Source organism: Phaethon lepturus, unplaced genomic scaffold, assembly GCF_000687285.1.
Source record: "Phaethon lepturus isolate BGI_N335 unplaced genomic scaffold, ASM68728v1 scaffold9246, whole genome shotgun sequence".
NCBI lineage: Eukaryota > Metazoa > Chordata > Aves > Phaethontiformes > Phaethontidae > Phaethon > Phaethon lepturus.
This window is the reverse complement of record NW_010546908.1, coordinates 1-12,412: the sequence shown is the minus strand read 5'-3', so window position 1 is coordinate 12,412 and position 12,412 is coordinate 1. Positions and strand designations below refer to the sequence as shown.

General features: G+C 42.4%; 1 protein-coding gene across 2 annotated transcripts in view; it reads right to left on the bottom strand.

Annotated features, from left to right (window-relative positions):
- Window positions 1-11,378, bottom strand: part of IKZF2 (IKAROS family zinc finger 2 (Helios)) — a 107,555-nt gene extending 96,177 nt beyond the window's left edge. Inside the window, exons 1-2 of one of the 2 annotated variants that reach the window (XM_010289455.1) lie at window positions 11,339-11,378; window positions 10,512-10,616 (exon numbers count right to left, since the gene is read on the bottom strand). In XM_010289455.1, the coding sequence (XP_010287757.1) occupies window positions 10,512-10,616; window positions 11,339-11,372 (139 nt within the window). In that variant the 5' untranslated portion in view covers window positions 11,373-11,378. The remainder of the gene's footprint in view (window positions 1-10,511; window positions 10,617-11,338) is intronic. The other variant, XM_010289454.1, reaches the window with a different exon arrangement.
- Window positions 11,379-12,412: the final 1,034 nt, after the last annotated feature.

Here is a 12,412-nt window from a genome sequence, read left to right as displayed (position 1 = left end):
CAGCATTTTAACACAAGAGCAGTAAGACAGCAACCTGAAACCATGTTACATGCTGATAGCCTGAGTCATGTCTTATCTCACAGTCCGACCAGCGAGGTGATTTTGCACAAACATCTAACAAAAAGTCAGTTCTGCAAGCAGCAGACCTAGCAGAGACTGGCTTCCAACAACTTCATCCCATGCATTTGACATTTGAAAAGGGTGACGCTTAATAGCTTTTCCTTCAGCAGAAGCACAATTCACACACCTCTCCTCTTTCTGGCTTCCTAATTTGATGAGACTTGCATGATTCTAAAATTTTTAAAGCCTCTCTATCATATGTAACCGAAACTCTCTGTAAGTGCCTTCAATTTGTATTTACACACATCACACATGTACAGGCTTGTCATAAACCAGGGCTGGACACATTTTTGTATTTTTTTTCTCCCGCTGCCAACCTTCTCTAGCTGGTATTAGCTAATTTGGGGGCAGCTGGCTGGGGATGTCGTTTATACTCCGAGAACACTCTGGTTTTGGAATCACATATAAGTGCATGGGATTTTTAAGAATTAAAGAAATTGTGCAACTGATAGAATACAAATTTAAAAGAACTCAAGAATAAACTCCCAGAGCTCTCATAGTCTGACAACGTCCTATACTACTTGACTCTTAAATACACAACTAGCACATCATTCTAAACTCTTGAGAGCTACCTATAATCTGACATTTTTAAGTCACATACACAAATGATGAAGCTGACTGCCTCCCACCTATAGGAGCTGAATTCATACTAACATTAATATCTCTAATTTTTCTCCACCTCTTCAGGCTATAATTTTATTCATCCGTTTGTATCTCTTCAGCTGGCATCCTGTGTGAAGCTCTTAAAGATTTCTTGTTGAAAAAGCATGATCTAACGAGGAGATATTGTTACATTACACTCTAGAAGAATAGACTCTCCAGAAGATAATACCTAACAGTGATGGAGAGAGAGGCCTGTATATTTAAGCTAGAGGAAATTTTCAAACAGGGGGTTTCAGCTAAAGCTGATACCCCTGATTGTTCCACACAGCTGCATGGAGATGTATTAAACTCACCCAGGAACCACCTGTGCTGGTAACAAGGTCAAAACAACTGCTAAAGTTGACCCAATTTTGGAAAATTAAACCATAAAACTACCATAGTAGTTTTATGGTTTAATCTATGTCTAGGAGATGCCTATATTTGAAAGGTGATGAAGATTAAGGCACAGTGTGAATGTAAGGCCCAACAGTGTATTCTAAAATATTTCTGTACTCGGGCAAACTCTGCACAGGTACCAGATCAGTGCAGACTCTCCAGATATGCAGGAGAGAGGCCGCTCACCATGATACTACACATACAATACAAAGGCTGTAGGAACGGACAATTGAAAGTAGTATGCAAATAATTAATAATTAATTATAATAATTAATTACTAATAATTATACAATATATTATAATAATTAATTATAATAATTAAGTAATAATTAATAAGATTTGTTCCCCTTCAGGGGCCATTATCTGGACAAGGCAAAACACACACTGCAGGATATCAATTTCTCAAGAAATAAGATTAAAAAAAATCACCAAAACCCAACCCCGTTTTCTTCTTCTGCCTGAGCTTTCTCCCCCTATCACAGACCTGGCTGCTAATCAGAATAAGGTCTTCAATCTACTGCAACTCTTTCCTGGAAACTTTTAAATCATCTATGACTTAAAGAGAATAGCTACTCTTCCCCAAATGAATAGACCTCGTATCTCTTCTGTGTAAAAAGACTTGCTGTTTTCACACAGAAAGAGGCAACGATTTTCAAAAGAAGGGAATTCACACCATCCTGTTTCCTGCTCTTTGGACAGAAGCGGGTGTTTAATTCACACTGCTGGAGTTTAAAGGATGCAGAGATACAGTTACCAAAAATTCTCTCAGTTTGTGTTTTATTGATAGACCTCTACCTAAGAGAGCACATTTGCTTGCAGAGGGAATCATAAAATGTCTGAAGGCTGAGCTGCGGACTAGGTGTGAATTTGTACACAACTGCACACGCACACACTCCTAAATCAACAGTAATTATGAGAAAAATTAACATGGACTTGGGCATATCACAGGCTTCTCCAGCCAGCTTTCTATGCCACTTACCAACATAACTGTCATGGACTGAGGGAACAGACAGCCCTTGAGAAAAAACTTCTCTTTCTTCTGATGGAATTAGGTTTTTTTGGAGGCTGAGGGGAATGAAAGGGAAAAATGACTAATAAGGAGCTGAGAAGACTCCAGCCTATTGTTGAAAGTCACAGCATAGACATCTGTACGGTAACACTTGTTTTGTTCAAGTAGAGAAACAAAGCGGGTAAACAAAAAAATATCCCTCGTCGGAAACTCAAGCTTTGTCACGTATGTGGTTTAACTAAAAATGGAGCACCTCTGTTGTAAGGCCTGCCCAGATCTTCCATTAGCTGGAGATGAAACACAGACCATCTTACCTCCTCACATAAGAGGAAACGTCATGAGAAAAAAAGATGATAGTCAGGACAGGCAGACAAGGTGAATAAATTTGCTGTACTTCAGTATATCCTACCTTCTTTGAAAACTGCTTCGGTATTCCACCCCCCAGGAACAAGGACCCGACACTGGCAGCATCAAGACGTGGCTGGGTCTTCTACTCCCACTACAAAAAGCTTCACAGTGGATGGTAGAGCTGAATCCTCAAAAGGCCTTCTCCAGCCCAGTCATAGGGAAAAAACTTTAATATTCCCACTGGCCTTCCCTTTCTCTCTCCCCTACGGCAGTGACCACACCTGTGCCCAGAACAGCCCCACAGGTGGTACCAATACCTCATCAGAAAGAGAGGGTGAAAAACCCAGTCTGTGCAGCTCCTCTGGGTAATGTGAAGCCATGATGGGGAGAGTTGAGGTAGGTCTGGAATGAGTCAGATCCCTTGGTTCATTCCTTGCATAAAACCCACAGCCTGCTAAGAAGAGGGGCTCCTACCTGTTTAGGGAGATGATGCACTTATACTCTGCTGTCTTTTTCATTCACCGGCTGGTAGATGCAGATACTCAGTCCCTCCACACCAGGGCTGAGAGAGCAGCCCAGGCCTAGGACTGACCTCCAACCACCTAGAGGTGTTCCCTCATTCCTGAGGGGCCACAGGGATCTGACCGGCAATCTCAGCTTCACCAGAGGCAAGGCCGAGAGCCCTGTGACATCTCTGGACAGGCTGAACACAGAGCGACCGTGAGCTAAAAGAGCAGGTACGATGCACACAGAGCCCACCACCTCCCTGGTGCTATGCCTCGGCCACACAGCATTGAAGGAATAAACCCCAAAATTGGAAAGCAGGGTCAAAAATAAGAGGTGTGGAGAAAGCAAAAGTCAGTTTAAAAAAAAAAAAGTGTTCTAATTCACAGAAGTTTAAATGATCTATCAGCACAGAAATGAAGGAGATGAATCAACCCTGTGCTCTTCCAGGAAGATCGTCTCCTGTTTTACGGTATGCTCAAACCTACCACCTGTAACACCACTTGCAGGTGACTCTCACAGCAGGAGCTCCTGCCAGCATCCTGGCCTGTGAGGGATTACAGCTCTTCAAAGCCACAGGCTGACCCAGCAGTGCCAACAGAAGCCAGTAATGTAGACCTGGCTCTGGATCAAGGGCATATTTTGCTGGGCAGTGTAAATGGGGGTTTGTCCACACAGACCTGGTAACGCTCAGCTGTATGGGAAGAGTTAAAATGCTGTGGTTGCTCCAATAATTACCACAATTATTCCTGCGTAGGACAGGAAATAAGCTATGCTGGTATTAAGGTACTTCTGAATACGTCTCATTACGAGGCTGCAAAAATTAAATGTAAACCAACACTGAAGCAAAGTGGATATTGTAATAAAATTCCCACTTTTGACAAAAGCCTAACATGTGCCATCCAAACCTCCATCCTGAGCAATCTATGGCCTCTGTGATTCAGGAAAAAAAGGCAAGAGGGAGGTAAAAAAGCAGCACAGAAACATGAAGGGACTCCCCTACAATGATAGGAGTTGGGAGGAAAAACTGGGCCTCTGGTCACCTAGCCCAGAGCCATACCTGTCAAGCCTCATCGCTTCTTGGCAATAATCGCAGCTCTGCTTCCTTCCATTGGGATGCAGCAGTCAGCCACCTGGACTCCAAACAAGCCTTCACCGCTCTAGGCAAGGGACAACATGCCGTGGCACCGGCTCTGCACCCGGGCTGGCAACAGGTCTTGTTACTACAGAGAGCAGTGGCATAGCCTTCTCTTAAATTTTCTACAGGGCTGCTTCAAGGTAGATCCCCCAAGGAGTTTCAGTCCCTGGGATCACTGAGGGAGAAGCAGAAGTTGGCTATGCCTTTTCTGCTTGGCTACAATAGCATCGCTCCTCCAAGGTGCCCCTCTCGGCACCGGAAAGAGAACGAGCACCGCTCACCTCAGCAATGCACAAAGATCACACAGGTAGCTGCATTTTCACCTACTCCTGCAGACTGTCACTTTGCTGGAGGACTAGACAGAGCCAGTGGCCCACAGGAATGAGAAACAAGCCCTCAATCCAATTTCCCAGGAGAAAATACTCATTGATTTTAACAGAAGCGGCACCTTCCCTCAGATTCAGGGATGGGAAAGACAGAGCGCTCTAACAGGTATCTCGTCATCCAGCCGCGATAGAAGTGCCGCATTTCAAGGAAGATGAGGATTTCACTTTTCGTTGGCATGTCTGAAAAGGAACTGAAATTCCAGAAGCAAACATTGAAAACTTGCTGACTAGAAAGCTAGCAAGAGCACTGAGTGTTGTAACAGGGTGTGTACCAAGGAAAGTTAACCGAACCTGACAGTCCAAGAGAATGACAGAAGCTCCCTAAGAAAGGTGTGTGCTGCAACAAAGCCCTAGCAGATGACCTCTCAAAAGACTTCCATCAGAACGAATAAAAACCTATTTAATGAGATTAACTGATCATTTCACTCCACCCTTGTTCTAACACTCACCCAAAGGAATGTTTTTGCAGCCGAATATTGGATTCCACAGGGAATGCCAGAGAGATGGTGATGGAAGATACGAAAAATACACAGGGGAACCCTCCACTGTTGGACTGTGAGCCACGTAAGACAGTAGTTACTGAAACACCTTGCAGTTTCAGTGGCCACTCGCTTTTTCTCTACATACAGAGTTTGTTTCAGAGGAACTATTTCATGATTTTAACAATACCAGTGTGAAAAATCTCAGCTGATGTGTATGAAGGTACAACAATCCAAAGTGCATCCCAGCAGGTATTTAGTTTCCAGGTAACTTTTTTTTTTTTTAAGGAAAAAAAGAAAAAAGCAGTGTAACACTAGTTTGCAGAGCTTCGGTTTCATAAATGAGGCCAAAACCCTAGATTTCTGTTTAAAACCTGATCGTCACCTCTTTTTTTTATTATTTTATTTTTCCTCCTTACACTTCAAGAAAGGTAAACCCATTGGCTAGAACTTTCATGAATATTATTCCCCTGGCAATTCTCAGGGAGTCTGAGGTTACAAGACTGAAGCAAAGTCATTGCTTCTGTGAGTGTCAAAGTAGCTCAGTTCTACCAGCTCTCTGCCACACTTTATCGAGCTCATCCCATATGTCTAAGCTCACATTGGCATAGTGCATCTTCACCACCCTTCAACCTGTAAAACCACAGGTACATCTGTATCAGGCACCATCGTGAAATTCCACAGCTGAGCTCTCTAAACATCAAACTGTCAAGCTTGGAAAGTCAGACACAAAGGTCAGGAGGACATCTCAAGTGGTGGTCAGAAGTCCACCTGCTTGCACTGAGGCAGGATCAAAGATACCCAGACCAATAGATATTGCCTAGCCTACTCCTTAAAGGCTGCCGAAGAAGGAGATTCCTCAGCATCTTGAGGTTATCCAGTCCAAGTTTTCAGCACGATATGCAGTGTTTCACACTTTCCAAGATATTTGGAAGAAGTGGAGACCTGAATCCCCACTTCAGAGCACAGCAGTTTGGCTGCCAGAATTCTTCATGCCCCACTGCACGGGGCAGGGGAGCGACTGCCTCAAAGCACTCACTCAGTTGTGACCCCTGCAGCCCAGCCCAGACAGCTTCAACCACCCTCCCTAAAGAAAAGCCTCCTGCAGAGGCTCAGCATCCGTCACCTCACCCCACTGAAAACACACATACTGAGCCAAAAGAATGCCAGTGCAAGGTCCAGCCTCATGTGCCCGAGCTGTAGACTCTGGCGATGGCCAGGCGTGTTTCCTACGTAGCTGGGGCACGAAGCAACCTCTAATTTTGCGTGTTTGCATTTCAAAAAGCAAGACTCCACAGTTCCATTTCTTTATCCATACAGATGTGGTGCTGATACAGCTGTGGTTCATGAAACTTTGTGCTTGGGGCAACACAAGTGTGACAAAACAGGGCTTGTATGAAAACTTAGAGTTGAAAAACAGAAGTAATGAAGAAAGATTTGGGGCTTTGCAGTTACAAAAAAAAAAAAAAAAGGGGGTGCAACTGATAGTCTACCCCGACCACAGGGAATACAGTATTGGCTACATTATAATAAGACCTTGCACTGGTTCTCCTTAAATACTGCTGCCAAAAATCACTCACACATAATACTGTTGTCCCAATAGCTATTTTGTCAGACAGCGCGATCGCTCCCCACAACGGAAAAAATGCAACTGCCTCGTTATGCTCAGCTACAGAGTCAGCTGACAATGCTTATTTTCTTAATAAATTATTTCTCATAACTTAGTAACACTTTAAGCTACTATAAACACATCTTGAAAGCATACCACAATTTTAATCAGTTTCAAACATCAGATGTTGGGTTTGATATTTATGATTGTTCTGACTCCGTTTCATTTAAGGGCTCCTTTTGTCTATGAAAGCGAGATAAGAAAGTTATCTAGGACACTCATTGTAATGTCTCTAATTTAAGACGAAATTTCCTCTGTCACTGACTGTCAGATGCTAATAGTTGCTGTTACTGTCTTCGATATGATACCAGGCAAGTGGTCTCAGAGAAGTAGACTTCATCCTATACAAAGAGGGCATCAACTGACCGAACAACTGTGCCCCTGCAGTTTCTAACCAGGACATTCTTCTAAGTCCATTTTAAGCTACAGGGAAAAAAAAAAAAATCTCTAATAACTATAGTAAGGACTCAGCATAGTATTATGGGGAGGCAACTGGGAATGATTTCTTTTTAAAGCCTCTTTTATAAGGATTCTCCCTCATCCTTTAATTAGCATGCCCTTTCGTATTCTGAGGTTCCTGACCACTTACAGCCCAGTTCAACATTCACCAAAGGCAACAAGACAGACCCCCTTGAACTCTGTAGGGTCTAGAGAAGGGCTTGGGGCCATGCAGGGAACTCTTTAGTACCAACACGAAGTTAATTGAGCAGGCCTTTGATGCCCCGCTCTGGGTGTCAGCCCTTGGACTAGTTTTCCTAAGGAAAATCAGAAGTAATTCTGGACTTCCAGACTTGAGGCTATGTAAAGGTATCATCTGTACTCAGAGGTATAGCACTAATTTGTCTTTTGCTGTAGAGGAAAGTGAGATGATCTATCAACCTATTCAGTTTGACTGTTTACACAAATTTTGAATCTTTGCTTACATAAAACTACAATAAAGTATTTTAGAACAGAGCATCTGCCAACATACATGCAGTATTGTGCTAAAGGCAGATACATACCGTAAGGTATATGTAAGATCATTAGTTAGCTATGACAGGCGATTTATTGTGATTTATCTTTCAGGATCATCTCATTCACAAGGAAAACTGAGTGTCAGCCCTATCCATAACCTATACATACCGTCTAGATACTTGAAAATGATAAGAGGTTAAAGGATCCAGCAGACAACTCTCCAACACGAGCCAAAATATTTAACCCAAAACCTTTTGGAACAGAACTTGAAAACATCAGTAGCCCAGCCAGAACTCGTACTAACACAGATTGCCAGGGGCTAATGAACATAGAAAACTCTTTACCTAGCACATAATTTTACCGTTGCTGGGGGAGCACTGCTCAGTCATTTCGGTACAGATCCAAGAAATTTGCTTCTTATGGTTTCGTCTCTGTTTGAGCCAGACACAAATTAAGGCTAAATTAAGAGCTGTGGTTCAAAACGATTCAATGGAACGCAAGAACAAAGGTCAAAACTTAGATCTCTGCCCTGCAGGTGCACATCCTGAGCATGCAGCTAAATAGGGCCATCCACTCTGGGGCTGACTGGCAACAAAAACAGGAATGAAATGTTTGGGGTCTGATCCACGTACCACCTCCTCCATTAGCAAACCCTACCCAGCCAGCATGATATGCCCTGAGCTTCACTACAGCAGCACGCCAACAGTAGATCAGTCTCCAGTGACTCCACTAGAAATTAAACCATACTGAAATACAACACGGCCACTTCCTCCACTTACAACGAAGGGTGATGGATTGATCCAACAGGAGCTACCGAATTCATATGAAGTATTTTGAATGGCCATTCCTCCTTACTCTCCTACCTCCATCACTTCTTTAAAAAAAAAAGAGAGAGAGAGATTCCAGGTCCCTGGGTTATTGAATCTTTAAAAGCATTTCCTGTACCCAAAAAACAGATGGAAAGCTCTAAAGCACAGCCTTAGTCTACACACACCAGATTCAAGATTTGGCCAAAAACCTTAAGTGAACCAACATTAACAGCTGCCACAAAAGCCGACAACCTCTAATCAATACCTCCCATGTTTAAGACAGAACAAACCACCTCTCTGCAAACATTCTTATGCCTGCAAAGAGTAATAAATGACAACAAATTTAAGAAGCTTGAGCTTTGCTTGGCTCAAGAACCTCAGGCAGAGCCCCTAATTTTTCAGCAGCAGCACATGCTTAACACAGAGCAGCAGTGATGAAAGTGGCTGAGACACCTCTGAAAGACCAAAAAAACACATTTAAAAAAGTAAGGTAAGGTATTCACCAAGGCTGCAGATACATGTGTGTTGCAAGGACTAATGAAGCTTAAAAACCATTGAAAATGTTAACACAATGAACACGAAAATATTGAATGTGCTAAAGTATTTTTGCATGACTTCATCCTACATCTTTTTATTCCCTAATTTGACTCTGGTTTTTAGTCTATATTATAAAGAAGATTTAAAACTGGGAGGTTTTTCTCCCCTTCCAATGAAGCCTTCCCATTAATAAAAAGGAAACAAAGAAAATGAAGAAAGTGAGTAGTAAAACTTTTACAGCATAATAAAAATATACCAGAATCCCAGTGCAGCAGGATTGGAATTGTCTAAAGATGCTGAATTATGATCGGTTGTCATATAAAGTTCAGTCCAGAGTATTAGCAATCATATTCTCTAGCAACATGTATATAACTGGGAGATCTTCATAATAACCCTCAGTTTTAAAGGTTCATAAAAACTGCATTTTACTCATAATTTGCAGGAGGAAAGAAGAATTCTTAAAGGAAAGTAACATCTTTTTCTCAGTAAAAAAGACTTTGAAGGCAATACACTGTGTTTTAAAGCAGCAACCCCAAAAGCTCTCTTTTTCTTTATACAAACACTCGGTTTAAAAAGATAAATACATATCTATAGTACACACTCTAGAAAGAAAATTAGCATCACATAGAGAGGAACCCTCTGAAAGTATATTGGAAACAAAGCACATCATTTTTTAATACAAGTACAGAGGTACTTCAAGGCAAATATCTTGATGTAACACTGTAACCAACAGTAAAAGAAGCTATGGTACTCACACACAAAAAAGAAAGGATGTTGCTTTTATGAAATGTGTCTGAACTACATTTATCCACCTCCAAAATTTAGCATGAAAATAATTATTAAAGTATTATCAGCACTTGACACTCCCAGTAGACTCCCAAATCTCTACATTTTCTCAATTTCTCCCCAACATTCTAAAACAAAACCCTTTCAATTTGTTAGAGGGGCAGCTACCGAGTGCCATAAACCTCCACTTATCCCAGCCACTTTTGGACTTGGGAAGGCAAAGCTAAGGTAATGAACAGGATGCTAAAGTTTCTACACAGAATAGTAAAATACAACCTGTCATCAAACCCAGATATTTTAACTTTCTACTTTTGCCAGAGTAAAGCCTTTTTGTAAATAAAATGTGTTTGTTTTCAAATAAAGCTACTTCAAGCTGTTTTGGGAAGCACAGTAAGTAATATTAATAACAACAACAGTTTCCACTTGAATTTCAAAACCTGATGAAACAAAGCCAGCACATGTCAAGCCTAGTGTTTTCCTACCTGGAACAGGTAAGGACCAGCTCTCAAATGCCACCTTAGGATAGTTCAGACTAGTAATCCCATTCATGCTTAGAGGAGACACCAGCATGAACAAGAAAAAAGGGGAAAAAAAAATAAAATCTACCCTGTCCTCTTCTTTTATTAGCAACGCCCACAGCAGCGCTTAAGACCCGGTTAGCAAGCCAAGGACCCAGAGGACCAGCCTAACCCAAACGTGCTGCTAGAGAGAAAGAGGTTTAAGAAGAGACTTACTCCTTGCCATGTGACTGGGGGAGGTATGCTGCCCGTTGGGTGTGCTGGAGGTGAGGTCAATGGCCATGCCGGAGTGCTCCCTTTCGGGCGAAAGCTCATTGTCACCTGCTTTCACAAAACAAATCCCCCATGAGTTTCCATCCCCTTCTTCAGCAGAGCAACACAACGATTAAAAAGTACGACTCGCTCCCTCCTTTCATCCTTCCCTCCTTTACCAGCGGCCTCTTCCACAGCCTGTAAAAACTGAACTCTCAGTGACCACAAGTGAACATTTGACTGACTGATTTTTAAGAACACCAGTCTTCTCTGCACACGCCTGTGACAAACCTTAACCCAGCTGCTTTTTCTCAAGAGAAGTTGGGATCACTTTTCCATTTGCAGACACTGAGAATCAGTGCTGGGCAGGAGAAAACTGAAGGAGCACTTTAACATATAGACCTTCCCCCCCTAAGCTCTCAGTTAACTGACAGTTAAACAAAGCTCTTAAACTAAGACATTTTGCCCTGACACAGAAAACAGGAGAGGTGCACAGTGAAAGGCATAAAAAGTTTTTGGCTGCAATTTCAATTTCTGAAGATGAACTCTCTCTCATTTGCAAAGTTCGTTCATCCTCACTAAACATTTAAACCTAGAGCTAGTCACCCATGCACCCCTCCCCATGCATTTCTCAGTCATACACAAAGTTTATGCTTAAATGCTATTAATTCAGTGTCATCTCAATGCAAAGATCATACACAAGGCAGCTAAAGTTTCCGGTGCCTGCATCATAGAAAGGGTAGCAGGAGAAGGAAAGTAACTCAGAATAATCAAATGAAATGACTACTTACATGTTATATATCCATCAGCAGCCTCTGCTTCCATAGTCAAAGTGCAGTGCTGTAAGGCAGAAAAGTACACCCTCAAAGATGCCTGTCAGTATCAACCATTAAATGATTAAACTTACTTAAAGCCCGAAGTAGTTGCCCATTTTACTGCTGTTGCAACCATTGCCTAGAGAAACACACAAGTGTACTGCGTGTGCTCGTTTGCAAATCACTGAACTCTTCCTGCAAATTATCCGAGTAGAGAAATTCAGCTGCCTCCTGGGCAGGCAGCACTGGGATCACCTTGGTCTGACCATACCCCTCTCTGTCCCCCACTTGCATTTTTACATGATCTGAGACCCCCCCCAACTTTCCACTTGTTTTGTTCAAGCCAGGATGGTAAGGCTTTATCAATTACCAGCTCTCGCGGCCAGAACAGACTTTGAGGAGATGGATACTATTAACAATTGCTCTTTTCACACACATTCCAAGAGACTCCATCCTGATCTAACCAAAATAAAACCCTCCCGTGCCCGTTCCCCTTCGAGAGAGTTACTACAACTCTTTGTCTCACACCACTGTACACGCACACACACCTGTACACGCACCTGTTCACTCTAACCCTATTTATCTGCCACGGCATGGGGCCGAACCTCACACTTAATACTCCCAGATCATGCATTTTGTGGCGTGAAACAATCTTAAAGTTTCTGGAAGCACTTTGCTGACACAGAACAAGCTATTACTTTCCAGAAACCCAAGTAACTGTATAGAATGACACCCCCTAGCTATCACTTGATATATATTGAGGAGGGGGGGGAATCAATAATCATAACCATGTTCTTTTAAGTGGAAAAGTTAAGAATCTGACATGACCAGAGGAGAATTTTATTTCCTCTCTCCCTCTATGGCCTCTTTTTTGCCTTTAGTTTCAAAACTCTCACTGCACCAGGCAGCTAAATTATTCACAATGAGCCATTTCTGTATTGATCGCCAAGTATATTTAGCCCTGGCTCCTGGAATTTCTCCATTACTTACTGGAAAACAGGCAGCTTCACTTCTTGTCTCCAAAACCACTTCCCTCCCCCTCCCTTAACC